General features: G+C 54.6%; 1 protein-coding gene across 3 annotated transcripts; it reads left to right on the forward strand.

The window, feature by feature from the left end:
- Positions 1 to 345: 345 nt before the first annotated feature.
- FITM2 (fat storage inducing transmembrane protein 2) lies at positions 346 to 11,399 on the forward strand. Of its 3 annotated transcripts, XR_012779121.1 has the most exons (4): positions 346 to 586; positions 4,075 to 4,590; positions 7,297 to 7,590; positions 8,324 to 11,399. XR_012779121.1 is itself a non-coding variant. In XM_075528722.1 (3 exons), coding segments are annotated over exons 1-3 (690 nt in total). In that variant the 5' UTR covers positions 346 to 413; the 3' UTR covers positions 7,298 to 11,399. The 3 variants fall into 3 exon arrangements, 2 of the variants coding, with proteins under 2 accessions (XP_075384837.1, XP_075384836.1); XM_075528722.1 differs by having other exon boundaries at positions 7,297 to 11,399; XM_075528721.1 differs by lacking the exons at positions 7,297 to 7,590; positions 8,324 to 11,399 and having other exon boundaries at positions 349 to 586; positions 4,075 to 6,354.
- The last annotated feature ends 6,712 nt before the right edge of the window (positions 11,400 to 18,111 follow it).

Genomic DNA, 18,111 nt, shown 5'->3' on the forward strand with positions numbered 1-18,111 from the left:
AAGTTTATATACAGTATCCTTATGGGCGCAAATCTGTTCCCTCGTGGAGTGACTGGTGGGTTTGAACTGTTGACCTTGGGTTGCGCAGCCCAATGTCCAACGCCTGGCGCCACCTGGGCTCCTTCTTGCAGCATCCAGGCACGCCCCAAGTCCCCGGGTGCAGAGTGAGATTCGAACCTGCCGTGCACGGCGCACTGCCGCCTGGTAGCAGGCGTTGGGAGATGAGCGCGCTGCAGTACCCGCCCGTCACCGGAAGGGGGAGCGCGCGGACCCCGGCGCGCCAACTCTCAGCCAAGGGGTGGGGCCGCGCGCGGCCACGCCCTCCGCTCCGAGGGAGGCGGAGCACCCGCCTGAAAGGTGCGACGGTGGCCGAGAGGGCCCGCGGCGGCGGACGGTGGCCGACGAGGTCGGACATGGATCATCTGGAGCGGTGCGCGTGGTTCCTCCGGGGGACCCTGGTGCGGGCGGCCGTGCGGCGCTACCTGCCGTGGGCGCTGGTGACGTGCATGCTGATGGGCTCCGTCCTCAAGGAGCTGTCCCCGCTGCCCGAGAGCTACCTCAGCAACAAGCGCAACGTCCTCAACATGTGAGTTCACCCCTGCCCCTCTCCTGCCCCCCCTTGAGCCGGCCTGCCGCCGCCTTCGGCGGGCACCGGGCCTGGCTGCAGTCTGGCGGACGGGCGACTCGCCCGAGGAGTTAGCTTCTCGGACGAGGGGTTCCTTAAGGGGGGTGAGCTCTTCTCCCAAACTTTTGTGACAGCAGCAGTTCGCGCGCGCGTTGCGATGGAGGGGCTAGTGGCCCCCCAAACCCGCGTCTGCAAACCCAAACCAGGTAGCCTGAGCTTGGCCCAACAGTGTCCGGCTGGGCGATGTGCGAGTGTCGGGGTGGGGGCCAGGTGACGCAGCCGAGGTTTCGGATACCACCCCCTTCCCCTGGTTTTCTTTGGGGTTAGGAGCTGGGCGCTGCCACCCTTACCTGCTTTTGTTACGATCCTCAAGTCTCTATCGATTCCCCCAGCCTGTGAAAATGGCCCACCTTCTCCCGCCGCCCCACCACTGACAGCCTTGCCCCCCGCGGCTGGGATCTGGCGCGGAAGAGGCTCCAGCAATGCAGCCGGTCACCTTTCCCCTGAATTTCCTTGGATCTTCTCACTCACCCAAAGTGCATGGCAGCCGCCCAGCGCAGCAATCACAGAGGGGCACTTTGAAGCCATTGGAACTCTGCCTGCCTACTCCTTTTTTTGGCCTGGATTGCTAAGCGTATTGCACATCAGCATTGCCGCAATAATAAGAGGTCTGAAAGGCCAAGCGCATCCCTTGATTCCAGCCCAGCTTTTGCTTCAGACTTGTGTGCAGAGCCTCTTGAAAGAAGGCCCGACTTGGGTTAGCTACTTAAACTTCTGGTTTCTCTCCCAGGTGTCAAATGTCAGGCAGACCTTGGCTCTGGTGAGATCCTTGCATGGCAGTGCAATTTCAGCGGCAGGCCCTTCCGTTGGTATCTGAGAAACTTTGGGATTCTGGGAAGAGTCCTTTTGTCCTTGGCCCTCCTCCCTTCGTTCCTTCCTCACCCACCCTGCACAGCCGGCCTAAGAATAGATCGTGAGAGTGGTAGTGTCCCTGGGTCTCTTGCTTGTGTTTGCCACAACCAGGTCCCCAGGTCAGCCACCTTTCGTGAGCACATGGGAAGCCGACAAGACAGCTGCTGCTGGGTGCTGTCTGGGGGGGCTCCGAGCCAGGCAGCCTGGTAGGCAAGTGCCTAGTGTTTGGTGGGGGGGGGGGGTAGCCAAGGATTCTGGCTCTAAGTTCCAAGCCTCTGTGCTAATTACTGAAAGGAACTCCTGAACCATGGGGCCTGGAAGCAGCCCGCTCCCTGTGGGATGGATGTATTTACGACAGCAACCCAAAACAATAGCTGTTTGGGCTGCTTATGGACAACCCAGTCGCTCAAGGGGTGGGGTTCCTTGGTGTGGAGGTTTTTCACTTGGTTTCATGGGACAGCCCTGTTGATCGGCCTGATAAGGTTGTGGGGGGCGTAGGGTCTTGAAAACCCTTTCAGGTGACCAGCTAAGGCACAGCACTTGGTCTCCATTCGCCTAAAGAAGCTGAGGAAGACGACTTAGGAATAGGAAGGAGGAAGGTCTGGGATGTGTACCCCCTCTGCCATGAGACCGGAGTAATTGGAGGGTGCCCAGCTGCCATTACAGGATATTTTGATCGGATTTCATAGAAGAAATCTGATCAAAGGTGGGGTGTGTGTGTGGGAGTGGGGGTTGGAATTGCAGAACACATTTCACATTCTTATGAACTTTGTACAGCCCTGGAGGCTGGATGAAGCCTGGAAACCATTGCCACCCACAGATCAGCTTTAAACTTAAAGATATCCCCTGCAACCTTCTGAAAACCAACCAACAGAGCAGTGGGTCCGCTTACCTAGTTTAAAAGACAAACGCTGTGCTTTTAAAAGAACCGTTTGGCATGAGATTGTCAGTAGCAACTCAAAAAAAATCAGGCGGGAACCGTGGATGGCGTTGCATTTCGGTTCTCAAAGGATGAACAACTCGGTGATGGAGGGTGAGTGAGAATGATTGTTCAACTCAGGGATGTCCCCTGTGTCCCTAAAGTGCACGTGCAGAGCTGTTGAATCTGCACATGTTTGCTGTGTGTGTTCTCCTCAACAGCAGAATATTAGCAAAGGGACACACAAAGCAGTCACGTGGCCCCCATCGTTCTGTGAACAGCTGAGGAAAGGGGCTTAGAGGGGTGAGTGAGTTCAGAGTCAGGATTTGAAACTGGGTCATCGAGCTTGGAGGTGTCCAGGTCTTGGGGAACCAGCTCCTTTAGCATGGAGCTGGGTGGCTCGAAGACCGTGCCTGCCTCAGTGGGGTGGGGGAGCCTGGGCTTGGGACCCGCCCAACCCGGCTCTCCCCTGTGCTTGCTGGTAGCCCACGTGTTGCCAGCGGACTTGGCAAGTGGTCGATTACTATAACTTTCCTGAGCCGCTCACAGGCCCTGGATCGGGTCCCAGCTCCACCACCACTTAGCTCCTTCTGCCCTGGGCACAACTCTGTGAACCTTTGTCTGTAAACCCCACTGACATGGAGTCGATTCGGCCTCAGAGTGATCCCAGGGGGACACCATAGAGCTGCCCTGAGGGCTTCCAAGGCTGTAATCTTTTTGGGTTTTTTAAAACATTTTTATTAGGGACTCGTACAACTCTTATCACAATCCATGCATGCATCCATCCATCCATCCATGATGTCAAGCACATTTGTACATTTGTTGCCATCATCATTATCAAAACATTTGCTTTCTGCTTGAACCCTTGACATCAGCTCATTTTCCTCTCTTCCCGCTTCCCCTCCCTCATGAACCCTTGATAATTTATACATTATTATTATTTTGTCATATCGTACATTGTCCTACATCTCCCTTCACCCACTTATCTGTTGTCCAACCCCCAGAGAGGGGGTTATATGTAGATCCTTGTATTCGGTTCCCCCTTTCCAACCCATCCTCCCTCCACCCTCCTGGTATCGGCACTCTCAGCACTGGTCCTGAAGGGATCATCTGTCCTGACTTCCCTGTGTTTCCAGTTCCTATCTGCACCAGCGTCCATCCTCTGGTCTAGAGGAATTTGTAAGGTAGAATTGGGATCATGACAGTGGAGAGTGGGGAGGGCAGGAAGTATTTAGGAACTAGAGGAAAGTTGTATATTTCATGGCTGCCCAAGGCTGTAATCGTCTTCTTCTCCCCCCTCCCCTCTCCAGGCTGTAATCCTAACAGAAGCCGGTAGCCTCTTTTTCCCTCAGGGCGCCTGGTGGGTTGGAACTGCTGACCTTTGGATTTGCGGCCCAGCACTTCACCACACCATTTTCAATCTGTCAAATGGGCAAACCTCAGAGGGCATTGTTAAGGGGTTGCTAACTAAGGATTAAAGTACTTCGGGAAGGAACGTAGCCGCCCCTCGGGAGCTCTCGCAGTGATTTACCCTGTCGGGAATCCAGAGACCCGTCTTGTGGCGTGTTTTCCCTCCGCCATGCCCCATCTGGTCACTTGCTCTTTTCTCCTCTGCCAGGTATTTTGTCAAAGTAGCCTGGGCCTGGACCTTCATCCTCCTGCTGCCTTTCATTGCCCTCACCACCTACCAGCTGACGGGCAAGCCCGGGCTGGTCCTGCGGCGGCTGACCACTCTGCTGGTGGGCACGGCCATCTGGTACGGGTGCACCACGTTCTTCTACAAGGTCGAGCACTACACGGGCAGCTGCTACGGCTCGCCCACCCTGGACGGGCTGCGGAGGGAGCTCGGGAGCAAGCAGCAGTGTCACGGGGCGGGCGGCTTCTGGCACGGCTTCGACATCTCTGGCCACTCCTTCCTGCTGACCTTCTGCGCCCTCATGATCGTGGAGGAGATGGCCGTGCTGCACGGGGTGAAGACGCAGCGCAAGCAGCGCCTCCACGCCGCCATCACCGGCCTGGTCATCGCCCTGGGCGCCCTGACCTTCCTCTGGGTGCTGATGTTCCTCTGCACAGCCGTTTACTTCCACGACTTCGCCCAGAAAGTGTTCGGGACCCTGTTCGGCCTACTGGGCTGGTACGGGACCTATGGGTTTTGGTATCTGAAAGCCTTCTCCCCAGGACTACCTCCCCAGAGCTCCGGTTTCAGTTCTAAGCGGGACAATTACAAGAAATAAAGGGGAAGCAGAAGGGACAGCAGCGGGGTGCGGGCCGACACCCCGTCTCGTCTGGATCTTAGTTAGGTGGCCCCGTGGTCCGGTCTCCTGGAGCACAGAGGAAGCTCTGGTCTCCACTTGTCCTAGCGATGTTGGCCTGCGCCACAAACACCCCTTCAGCCGGGCCCTGGGTGTCCCTGCCAGGACCTGACCTTAGTCGCATAGGACACCTCTTCTAACTCCAGATGGCTGGGCGCTCCGGGGCGTGGCTGTGGGGAGGTCAGGGCCTCGCCTCGGGACCGCTCACCCCATCTTCCTGACCCCCGGGGGTAGTCTTGCTTAGACTCCGTGTTGAATGCTGATATTTATAAAAGGTTGGCCCCCACTTCCCACCCGGCCCATTTCGCACCAGCTTCGAGTTCCAGCCGGGTTCTTTAGAAAACCGCCGGTCACCTGAAACCCCACCCCGGGTCTAGTGTTGGTTTATTTCGGCAATGTTAAATAGGGCACCTGGCTGCAGATGGGCTGCCGAAATCGGGCCTAGAGAGTGGAGCGACTCGGCCGAGCGGTCGGCAGCTTCGCACTTTGCGGTCGGGACTTTCACCCACGTGTTTTGGTCCCTGAGGCAGTAAGCTGGCCGTTTCCCCTCGGAGCAGATGCTCGGTTAGGTTTCAGTAATATCCACGGCAGCCGCTCCTGGTCAAGGAAACCAAGATCCACCCAGACACCCTGTGTTGTGCGGAGATGCCTGTGGGGTGTTTTGTGTTTTGTTGTTTAGAACACTAATTGCCTTTTTACGAACCAAAATCCTGGCGGGTGGTGTTCATTCCCTCCTTCCAGGCTGTTTTCTGTGCTCAGACTGAGCCGGGAAACAGGCCGGTATAGGAATAAGGAGGCATTGGAAGCGGAGTCCAGGTAATTTTGCACGTCCTCGTTGTGGCCTGCCGCACTGTGGTGCTTTAGCCAAGTGATGGGTGTCCTTGGTCAGCCTGCTGGGTCCGAGGCAGTTTTCCATCTGGACCATGATCGTTCAGAAAGAAGTAAGATCAGAGGTCCCCTGTGGCGTGTGCAGGCAAGAAGCCAGTCTTGCCCTTAGCAAGTAGTGGCCTGACTCTGGCCCTGCCCACCTCTTACTCGCCCCAAACAAACCCAGGCCTCTTCAGCTGGCCTTGAGCTTGCCCTGCTCTGCCCTGCCACACTTGTCTCTGGCCTAGTTGTTCTGTGGCCTTCTCTTTAGGCTCAGCACTCGAGCCACCTCCATCTCACAAGGCCAGGCTGCACACTGATGGGACACCACCGCGTCCCTCTCCACACACCAAAAGCCAAGCCCCAGTGCCGTGCGCTCTGCCGGGATCCTAGGCTGTCAGTCTTTACTGGACCAGGCAGCCTCCACTCCCTTCTGCAGAGCGGCTGGTGGGTTTGAACTGCCAACCTTAAGATGAGCAGTCCACCACTTATCTGACAGCACCCACCACACGGGTCCTTTCCCCTCCCCCAGGCTCTCCCAAAGTCTCACCTTCTGGATAATCACTCTTGAAGCGTCTTGGATTCCCCCTTACTGCCCCCAGATCAGACCATTGACACCACGCTTGACTGGCTTAACCCACGCCTACGCTACGAGGGGCTTGAGGTCTGGACATGTTTCCGGGGAGATTTTATTTTCTATAAAGATGTATTTAACACGTGGGTTTGTTTGAGTTGATCAGATTGTAGGACATGTTGTATTGTCACCCCTCCCCCCCAGCCCCCCAGCAGGAGAAGCGCTATGACATTTCAAGTGCATTGCCAAGCTGCGAGGGCTGCCCGGTGGAGCAGACACCCCTCCCCACACTCTGGGCAAGGCAGGTGCTTGAGGGGATTGCAGCCTCAGACTGAGTTTCCTGTTGTGCATCAAAAGGTCACAGCCACGGAGCACTCTGGAAGTTCCTTGGTGACACTCAGACCTCCAGGTGTTCTCACACAGGTCCGCTTCAGACCCGGCACTGGATGGACTCAGGTCGGCCGGTGTCTGTGACCACAGCCTCCCACCCACCACTTGCTGTTTGGTAGGGAGCGCTCTCCATCCCTTGTCAGACGGCACGGCTGTGGCTCCGGTACTGCGAGACCCGAGTTCCAAGGCTGGCACTGCCGTGTGCGGCACTTCCCTGGCTCCCAGGTCTCCCCACCACTGTTCAGACGAGGAAGCAAGGTCTGGCGGGGAGCACGCTGTTGCATCTCACCAGACCCCCCCTGTCCTCACCTGAAGAGTGGGGAGGGGGCGCGGGACTAGGGGAAGTACCGCCCTTTGTGCTCACGGCAGCAGCGCTCAAAACTGCGTGGCATCACCGGCGAAGCCAGTGGTAACAGACACCCGCGGGTGTGCCGCTTGGGGTCTGGGTCTCCCGCTTTGAAAAGTGCCTGTGGCCCCAGCTGCTGAGCCAGAGGTTCTGTAGGCCGTGAGGGATGGCAGAGGGCTCGCACCCTGACACTCCTTTTCCACCCGTGTCTGTCAGAGTCGGGGCACCAGGTTGTGTCGAGAGACTGGCTCTTGCCACGTTAGACGCACGGCCCGTGGGTGTCAACAAGCAAATGGAACTAAATGAGGGAGTGCAGCCTCACGTCCCAGCGGTCTGTGTCTTCCTTTCCAGAACCTTCCGGGAGGTCCGCTGTGCGTGAGCTCGCCTGGTGGCAGGAGGCCAGCGCCGGGCACTCAGACGGTGCTGCTTTGTCACCAGTGGAGCCTGAGTCAGCATCACAAACCACGTATTTGCTCCTTCATTGAAGCAGGCCCGCCCAGCTTGTGTGACTTCTGCACATCCCATGCCTCCTCTCCCTGCCTGCCATATCCTCGCCCTGCAGCCCCGAGGGCTAGAGCAGCCAGCCTGCCACCGAGCAGTCCAAGGAGCAGAGATAAGGCTCACAGAAGGAACCTTGAGGAAGAGGTACAAAGTTCACTGGAAGGAGGCCGTGGGGCTCGCTGTACACGGGAAGGCCTTGGACCTGCCCATTCACTTGGCAGCCCCGTGCAGTGTCTGCTGAAAGCTCTAGTCCCCTAGGGTACAACGTCCTCACACGGCCTGACTGCCCCGCCGAGAGTCTTCCAACAGCGCCAACCCTTGTGAGGGATCAGGCCTGCGAGTCAGGTGCTGGGGTCCACTGATACACATCCTCTCTGGGAGGGCCGTGCCCACCCCAGCCCATCCCCCAGGCCTACAGTGGAGCGGAGGAGACAGCGCTGACACTGGTCCATTCCCGCCCCGGGGGCTCTCAGTCTTCCAGAGCAGACACATCAATGCCTGGGACAAGAGCCTGCTGGGAGGGAGGGCAGACAGGACAAGGCAGTGAGAACAGCTTGTACACATTGCTGCAGCTTCTCCAGCCCCTTCCCTATCCCTACCTCAAGCCGCTGGGATTGAAGGAAGGCAGACTTCAAGCCAGACTGTCAGGAGGCTCGGTGAGCCTCCCAGGCAGGAGCCCGAACCCTCAGCTCCAGATCAGTTCTACCACAGCCTGCGCTGTGTGACCTTGAAGCAGGCACTCAGCTGGGTCTGGGTCAGAAACCAGTGGGGGTGGGGAGTTGGGCTAGATCATTTACCGACCCTTCCGGCCACTCCTTTTCCTCGGCTCTGCCTGGTGACATGTTCTTCCCAAACTGTTGATGGCTTTTTGTTACAGGAACCAACTCAAGGAGAAACTGCCCCTCAGAGCTGTGAGGCCCACCCGTCTCTTCACACCAGTTCTAGTCTCGCTCGGACATGTGGCGGCTGGGGTTCACGTGGACTTAGTGTGAGCCTGCGGAACTGAGCCTGCTTCCCAAGTGGAGTCCAAAATACACACTTAAAATAACAACAACCGATTTCATTGGCATATAATTCACTTATCATACAATTCAGTAGCCCAATCAGATCAAGAAGAGTTATATGATCAGGATCACAATCAATTTTAGAATATTTTCTTCCTTCTTGTACTCATTATTAGCTCCACATTTCCCCCAACCTCCCCTGCCATGCCCCCAAGGAAACATTAGTCCAGTGACTACAGAAAAACCTTAAACAAAACCTAACAACAGCAGAGTAAAGCAGGCAATATAAACAAATTTAAAATGGGTCAAAAGGGAGGAAAGGTGAGAAATTCTAACCTAACTGCATCTGCAGTAGCCCACCTTCCCATGCTAAAACCCACGTGGCTGTCCAGGGGGCGGTCAGCCCCGTAGAGGGGCTGTGCGATCTGAGCACCTTCAGACGTGGCCCCGAGAGCCCCCTTGGAAGTAAGTGAACCACAGCCTGGAAGACAGGTGCTCCTATTTCATCGGTGGGAGGGCAGGTTGGTACTTGCTGGTCAGCTGGCAGCATGGGCATTTTGCTGCTCGGCCCCAGCAGTCCCTAGTGGTGTAGCCACTGCAACTGCCCCTAGAAGTGGGCCAAGGCACAAAGGCTTTACACAAGCTGATAGTGACCGTGGCCATTGTCATGAGCTGTGGCAACCGTTCATCAGAAGCCAGCACGACGTCACCAGAAAGCCAGCAACACGACGCACAGCCAGTGTGCCGTCCAGACAGAGCAGGCTGGCTTCGAGCTGGCAGAGTGCCACCGCAGCAGCGTCCAGTCCCACTCAGCATCCCCTCAGTCCGAGTTAGAGGGGCACTGGTTGAGATGCCGGGACCCATGCTCAGCTACTCACTGAGAGGCTGTAAGTTTTAAGTCCACTCACAGGCACTGGGAAGAAAGGCCTGGCAGGCTAGTGATGAAAAATCTGCCATTGGCAGCCCAGTGGAGCCCTGTCCGGCTGTGTCACACCAGGGTGCACTGAGCCAGTGACTTGGCGGCAGCTGGGCCGGGCAGTCGGACGGACATGGTCTTGCCTTCAGTGAGTTTATAGCCCAAACAGTGCCGAACCTCAAAGCAGAGCTGCCTCCACAACCCGCCTCCCCACACCCACTCACTTATTAGAGGTGCACAGGAAGGAGGGGTGTGGTCTGTTCCCCCCCGCCCCCCGACCTTGTGACTCGGCCTCCCTCAGTCCCTTCTACCATAATCGCAGGGGAATGGGAGAGGATTAAGTGAAGCCAGTGCTGTGAGGTGCATAGCATACAAGAAGCACTTTACCATGTTTTCCAAGCGCACAATAAGTCCGCAGAATGGCTCTGTGGGGCTGAGGGTTAGACGGTGGCCTGCTAATCATGGAGTTAGCTGTTCAAACCCACCCTCCCCTTAGCTGTTTCTGTGAAGAATTACCGTCTTGGATAGCTTCTCTGGCATTCCTGTGAGCTGTGCTTAGCTGGATGGTGGTAGGTGGGTTTGTTTATAAGCAAGGGAAAGGGAAGCCAGTCCATGCTAATGTTTCTGAGTTTGATGGATTCCGAGGAATTTAAGTGTGCAGTCAGCATGGCCTGGGAGTGGGGCTGAGACCCTGCAACCTGCGGTGGGGCCGGACCAGAGAGGGTTGACAGGGAAGGGCGCATGCTAAGTGTGTCCTCTCGGCTGAGGACAGTCCTTGGAGTTTGAGGCCTTGGCCACTCCCAGGCTTCCTGGCCCTTGGCCCAGGCTGTCCCTCTTCAGAGAAGGGGCTGGAGTTTATCACCGAGGCTCAGCCTGTCTGCTCCCACCCCCACTCTGCCTTCCCTGACACGGCTGTCCCGTGTTTGTGTGTCTCAAGTGTCTGAGCAGCTAGGGAAGGAGTGGGTGGGGGAGCTTGGGATTAACATCTTGCTTTCTGGAGCCTTAGCCTAAGCAGTGGTTCTCAATCTGTGGGCCGTGACCCCTTTGGGGGTCGAACAACCCTTTCACAGGGGTCGCCCGAACCATAACAGTAAGAAAATGACAGTGATGAAGTAGCAATGAGAATAATTTTATGATTGGGGGTCATCACACATGAGGAACTGTATGAAAGCGTCATAGCATTAAGAAGGTTGAGAACCAGTGGGTTATGAGTTGGGTTGGGAACCACAAGTTCAAAACCACCTGCTGCTCCTTTAGAGAAAGATTAGATTTTCTACTGGAAAGATTAGCAGCCTTGAAAACCCACAGGGGAACCTGACAGCAGTTACGTTTTTGGTTCTGGACAGTGTGTTCTAACACGGCACTCTGTGATGCTCACCTGCCCAACACGATCGCTGAAGACAAAGCAGGTACATAAGCAACTGTGAAGAAAGCTGATGGTGCCCAGCTAGCAAAAGATATAACATCTGGGGTCTTAAAGGCTTGAAGATAAAAAAGCGGCCATCTAACTCAGAAGCAACAAAGCCCATATGGAAATGGAAAAAGCACACCAGCCGATGTGATCATGCAGTATTGATGGGATCAGATATCAGGCATCAAAGACTCAAAACAAAAATCATATCACTGGGAATGAGGGGGAGGGCAGAGTGGAGACGCAAAGCCCGTCAGTAGTCAGTTGGACACCCCCTGTCAGAAGGGCCACAAAGAAGAGATGAGCCAGTCAGGGTGCAGTATAGCACCGACAAAACACACTACCTTCCTCTAGTTCTTTAATGCTTCCTCTCATGACCCCAATTCTATCTTACAAATCTGGCTAGACCAGAACATGTACACTGGTACAGATGAGAGCTCACCACACAGGGAACCCAGGACAGATAAACGTCTCAGGACCAATAAGGGGAGCAACGATACTAGGAGAGTAAGGGAAGGTGGGGGAGTAAGGAGGAACTGATCACAATGATTGATGTGTGGTCCCTCTCTCCCAGGGGGACAGAGGGCAGAAAAGTGGGTGAAGGGAGACAGCAGTCGGTGTAAGACGCGCAGGGGGGGGGGGGCGGAATTTACAAATTATCATGGGGACTTGGGGGAGGGAGGGGTGGAAGTGAGCTGATACCAAGGGCTCAAGTAGAAAAATGTTTTAGAAAAGATGTTGGCAACATATGTATCGATGCATTTGACACAATGTATGGATTGTGATAAGAGCTGTAAGAGCCCCCAAGAAAATGAAATTAAAAAAAAAGAAAGTTTGGGGTTCTGGAGCAATGTTCCCAGGCCTAGACCACAAAAACGACTTGCTCATTCCCATCTCAGCTCCTGCACCCCTCTTCCCCTCTCTGCCTGTACTTGCACCCCATGCTGCCGGGAGCCACGCGGGGCTGAGTGGGTGAGAACATCTGCATCCACCGGAGCTGCTCTTGGGTAGAGAAGGACACACTGGACATGGTGCGATGCACCTCTTCAGCAGTGTGATCTTGGGACAGTCACTTAGCCTCTCTGGGCTTGCCATTCATCTATGAAGTGCATCTTTCTGCCTCACTAGCCCTGATGGCCTTACTGAGATCATGAATGTGAAAGTGTTTTATACTCTTAAATGGTGGCCACCGACAAAGGCTGTGGGTCATTGGGTAGCTCTGGGGGCCTGGGCACTGGGACTGACATGTCCCATAACCCTGACATGACACCATCATATCAGCGTATATATTTAAACATATGTTAAATGTCTAATGTAACACATGCATAAATATAGTAAACATATATATACATATATGTACATATATATCGGTTTGTTTAATGCAACATCGGATAAAATTAGTCAAAACCAGTGTTTCTCCTGACTCTTTAATTCTCGTGTCACCTCTAGTTCCAATGTCTCACTCACTGACGTGGCGTCGACTGACTCTCAGCAGCCCCTACTGGACCAGGTGGAACTGCCCCTGTGGGTTTCGGAGACTGTAACTCTTGATGGGAGTAGAAGCCTCGTCTTTCTCTTGGGGAGCAGCTGGTGTTTTTGAATGGCTGACCTTGTGGTTAGCAGCCCAATGAGTAACCCGTTATGCCACCGAAGCTCCTGTCCGATAACTTAGAACATTATTTTTTTTAAAAAACCTTTTTTTTTAACCAGCAAGAGTTCTGGCTTCTAAGGCATCTGACTTTGTGTCTCAGCTGTAGGGATGGCAGTATAGTTATGCTTTGTAACAAACCATCACCTCCCAAACTGGTTTAAAACAGCCAGTGCTCGCAGGTTCACCAGGGGCTGTCGGCCTACACTGGGCTCGGCCGGCCCGCTCGGCTTCAGGCTGTATGTGGCTGGGGCTTGCCTCACTTGTCCCCTTCCCAGGTCCAAACGGAAGGGGCAGCTATTTGGGGCATGACAATAACTGGGGCACCAAAGCCTCAGGCGTGTCCACTCACATGCCACTGACCCCAGTGAGTCACGTGAGCACGCCCATCGTCTGTGGAACCAAGAAGGTTCCCTCCACCCACCCTCTGCAGTGTGTGGGAAAGGTTCTTTGTCAGGCCCTGGAAGTCCGATTCTTTTAGAGATCAGTAATCTAATCCGCCATGATGTCCCTGGCGCTGCCACCCGTCACCTCCCGTGCCACCCTCACGATGGGTACCTTGAGCCCATTGTCTCATGTCAGTCCATCTCAGTGAGCGTCTGCCTCCTTTTTTGGCTACCCTCTCCTCTACCCGGCATGGTGTCTGCCTTTAGAGCAGCGGTTCTCAACCTGTGGGTCGCGACCCCGTTGGGGAGTCAATGACCCTTTCACAGCGGTCACCCGTTTCATAACAGTAGCAAAACAACAGTGATGAAATAGCAACGAAAATAATGTTAGGGTTGGGGGTCCCCACCACATGAGGCACAGTATTCAAGGCTCGGTATTAGGAAGGTTGAGAACCACCGCTTTAGCGATATGAACACAGAAGACCCTTAGGCACAGGGGGCTCGGTTGCTCGAGAAGGACCCTGTGGGTGTGTTGGCTTTAATGTCAGGGTTTTGTCAGCGTTTGCGTTCCTTGTCATACTCTTGTCAAAACACAGAGCCACCACAGCTGATGAGATCGTGCTGTGCATAGTGAGCAGGGACCCCAAACATCCATCGCCACCGAGTTCATTCGGACTCACAGCCACCCCGCAGGGCAGAGCGGAACTGCTCCTGAAGCCTTACAAAGCCCCAACTCCTGGAAGCAGACAGCTTCATCTGCCGCCCGGCACCAAACCCACCCGGCTGCCAGCACCGCTTGATGACATCGTCAGAGGCTTGCTGAGTTGCTTCTGCCACCTAGCACCCGACGTACATGAACGTCCTTGGCCACCCTCCCAGTTGTTTGCGGCCATGGCTGCAGCGACCCAGACAGTCCATCTCCTGAGGGTCTCCCTCTTGTTTCCTGAAGCCCTGTGTGAGCAAGCGGTGACGTCCTGATCCAGGGACGGGTCTCTGCTGATAACACATCCCAAACCTGAGGGGTCTTGCCATCGTCGCTTTCCAGGAGCACCTTCCACAACAGACCTGTGTGCTCTTCTGCCAGACCGGGGTACTTTCAATATTCCTCTCTAGACCCATCATTCAAGTGCTCCTGTGAGCAGGAAGGAGCCAGGAAGCCACATGCTTTAGTCAGACCCAGGAACATGGAAGGAAATTGCCAAGAACACCCAGGAAATTCAGGGGCCTGGTATGTTACTGAAGTTTCTAGAGACCCAGTAGTCTAGACTATATCAAGACCACCTCCCCCCCTCCCCAAAGTGAGGGGCAAGTGGCTGATCCTTCCTTACAAAGAAGACATACCACTAGGTGAATCTCGGGACTCGGGAGGCGTCCTGTTTCCATCGGCATGGGCTGCTCCCACTCGCTGATGGAGTAACTCATACGGATGCCAGTTTTCAATGCCTCCCAAAGTGGACTCAGGCTGCGGTGCGAGGTACTTACTTGTAGGGAAACTTAGGACCCAGCAGTGTTTACAATGCGCACGAGATAAGGATGCCTCATGGAGCCTCTAGCAACTTTGAGGACTTGAGACAAAGTCATGTCCTCTCCCACAGACAGCAGTTGTCCTTTGAGAATCAGCTCTTGGCTGGCTACCAGGTCTGATAGAGACCAGCCGGATGTCTGACCATGCGACACTAAGCCACAAGGCAACCTGAGCTGCCCACTGTGGACTGGATGTCCTCTGATCTGTCCAGCCATGACGATCGTCGCACACAACAGCATTCGATCATCACGTGAAATTTTCTATCGTCCATTCCTGCTGCAGTGCTGCCGCCTCTCCAGCCAACCCTGCAGACCTCAGGGCGAGTACCTTGGAGGAAGAGAAAACTCGGGCCTGGCACCCACCGGAGGCAGAGGGTTACAAAAGACAGGAACAGCCCGGAGAGACCTTGGGAAAGGGGAGGGGTGCTTTCAGGGGACAGAATTGCAAGCACAGCATAGGGTTGTCCGCTGCTTCTAGCTCTGGGGTCAGCACACTGTTGGGGGTAGCCAGCCCCCCCACAACTAATCACAGGTTCACTAGGTACACTTGTACGGTTAAGAGATATAAAGATTATAGTAAAGTCAGAGAAATAGGAGAGAATAAAGAAGTCAGACACATTTCATGGTAGCATGCTCACCTCAGCTCCTCTCGGTGGTCCACGTGGAGGTGGGAGATGAGAGGGCAGGAGAGGGCTCTCATGAGGTTTTATTTCTAACCAAAGCTTATACATCTTTGGGGGCATGCAAGCTCCCCTGATTACAGGTAACGACCTATGTCATGGAAAGGGGCTGTAACATGGGCAATACAAGGAGGGGGATGACCTAGGGGTGCATGCGCAACGGTAAAGGGAGAGAATGGGGGTACATATGTGGTAAGATGGGGGACCCTAGACTCAGTATAGTAGCCTAACCCTAGTCATCCTTGAGTGCTCCCGACTTTGCCTTTGGACTCTCCTTCAAGGGAACAATATCAGAAGGGAGTGGGCCCTACTTTGGGTGAGTCGGACTATACGGCCTGGTAGCTCTAGATGGCTGATTCCTTTAAGAATGACCTCTGACCTACTTTGAATGACCTAGTGTATGGCCGTTTGCCATGTGTAGCACACAGCATCTTGGGTGTGGCATATATCCGGGGAGACAACTTGGGAGAGATCTTTGTCTCCCACACACTAGCTCTGGGACCATGTGTTTCTTGCGATATGTAAATATGGTTCTACAGTGAAACAGGGAAAGCGAATGGCTGTTACTCAGATCATAGTGTTTTCATTTGTTTGTAAAAATATATTCACGGCTCTTAAATCATTTCTAAATTTTGTGACGGGCAGGATTGGCTCTTCTCTCTCCAAAGTTTGCCGACCCCAGCTCTAGAGCTTAAGTTTCCAAACTTATTTGGCCTTCTGTCCCATTCCCCTTATTTGGCCTTTGCTCCGAGAAAAAATTACTCAGCACCCCCTGGCAATTAAAAATTGTACTATAGCCCATAATCCAGGATAAAGTAACTGTTTGTAGACCAGCCTGACCACTGAGTCAGAATCAACTAGATGGCAGAGTTATGGTTGGCTTGTTTGGATCGTTCTAGCAGCAGCACCCCCCCCCCTCCCAGGGGGATGGGAAACAGAGGCTGAAGTCCAGAACTATGAAACTATGTATACTCCCGGGTGGACAATTTGCCCGGATGACCGGGAACACGGAAAGAGCAAGACTGGAAGGCGAGTCATGAGGTGTGAAGGCGCAGGTCCGCCGTGGATGGACCCTTTCCAGTGGGCACAGGAGAGGACATTGGTGTTCGGTGTCAATGTTTCCCCCAGAGGGGCACTGCAGGGGGGAAGGCTCTCAGCAAGCCCATGGCCAAGATGACTTCTTCTGCGGATGTCAGCCTCCTTCCCTGCCACCTTCGTCCTGGCTCACTAGGCTCGTGCTCAGAATGGTCATGAGCAGTGGGAGGGTGGTTGGAATCCACTTAGCAACATGGACTCCCTGGCTTGAAGAGCGAGCTAGCCGGTGCCACGGTTGCCCACAGGGGCTAGTCACCGAGTAGCCGGATGATGAGGCCACACCCCCTTTCCATCATGGGGCCTTCACCCTCTCTGACCACCACCTCCACGGACTTGTGAACGCCATGGTGCCTGTCAGGGTGCTCCACCCAGTGTGGCTTCTGAGCTGATAGTGCAACGAGGCAAGTGCGAGGGTGTGACCATGCCCGTGGAAATGTCCTGGCTTCACCATGGGCTCTATGGCTTAGAAGCAGCAGGACTTCTGGGACCTTGAGATAGCTTACTTCAGAATGCTTACAGTACCAGCTGGGGGGCACTGCAGTGGGGTGCCCGGTCCTCCAGCACACACAGTATGCTTGGTAGACATCACTGACAAGCAGTGTGGTATCTTCTACAGCCAGAAGGTGGGTCCAGTGACAGAGCTCACCATGACACCCAACTCTACCCCAGGCGTAAAAATGTTGCTCCCTGCCCTTGGGACGTTGCACTTTGATGGTTTAATTCTGTTCCCGAGGGAGGGAGGTTTCTATCGGGAGGGCATCCATCAATAGTTCCGTTGATGTAAACGTGGAGGCTCTCCACCCCACTGTGGCCAGCTCCTCCTGCCATTGGCCACCCAGACAGAACCGGATCATTGGACTGGAGTGGTTGACTCTGGTCACCGAGGACGGTGGAGTTCCTGCCACACAATAGCCATGTGGACGACTCTGTGCGGAAGCCAGGGGACTTCCTGAGGTGCCTCCCAGCACTTCCTCGCCCAAGTTCAACAGAAGAGCACAACAGCCCGAGGACCATCCCTGTTTAAGTCGAGTCACGGCTAAACCATCCCAACCACCCGAGACGCTGACGGAGGGCAAAGAGAGCAGACTCATTAGCCGGGGGTGGGGGGAAAAGAAAAGAAACTGCAAACGTCAACCACGGGTTTGCAATCAACGACAGACGTGGCGACCGTAGCAGCGGTGACCATCTTCCTGCCTGCGCATACCCACACGGACATTCACACTATGGAGCGCCGGTGATGCTGAAGGATACGGTGTAAGCTGTACTTCATGTACACTCAGGTCTGCGGTGACTTCCAGAACTGGAAACCCAGGTCATCTCATCCCGTGTGATGCCACTACCGGGTGGAGCTCTGTGGGGGCTCCTGGGGGCAGATCCCTCTTCATCAAGGGCAGTTCGTCAAGGTGTTCTTGTTCCCGAATGGGAAGCTAATGATGAGTGGAAGGATGTCACGGATGTTTGTGTAGCCAAAGAGGTGGACAGTGTCCGATGGTCTGTGGTCTCCAATGCCTGCTCTTGCCTGGTTTTCTTGTTACCTTGATGGGAAACACACATACACCCCCCCCCCCCACTGAATTCTTACACTTTTTTAATCCCCCTGAAAAATATAACTTTACATTTCACTAATCATACTTGCAAGTATTCCGTGTCCTTTGGGTATTTCTAACCCATGTCCCCTTTGAGAAACTTTGCGTGGGCACGAGCCCTTGCAGGTCTGTGTGCACTTGAGTGAATGGTTGACGATGTACTCTGTAGACCGTGAGGCAGGGCGCCAAGAGAGGTGGGTTTTAGGTCAAGGTCAGGGCTCTGAGAAACCTATCCGGAAGCCATCCTCAGACCCAGCACCTGGAAACCTGAACTCAACTCTTGTGGAAGAACTCGGGCCGAAGCCTCCCATCTTCTTCCGCAGGCTCCAACCTTTGGAAACGAGAGCTCGATGGACGACAGAGGTTTAGAAATGAAAAGCGACTGCTCCCCGGGATGCTTTATTGGGGCGTTCAG

The sequence above is a fragment of the Tenrec ecaudatus genome, chromosome 12 (genome assembly GCF_050624435.1).
Source record: "Tenrec ecaudatus isolate mTenEca1 chromosome 12, mTenEca1.hap1, whole genome shotgun sequence".
Classification (NCBI taxonomy): domain Eukaryota; kingdom Metazoa; phylum Chordata; class Mammalia; order Afrosoricida; family Tenrecidae; genus Tenrec; species Tenrec ecaudatus.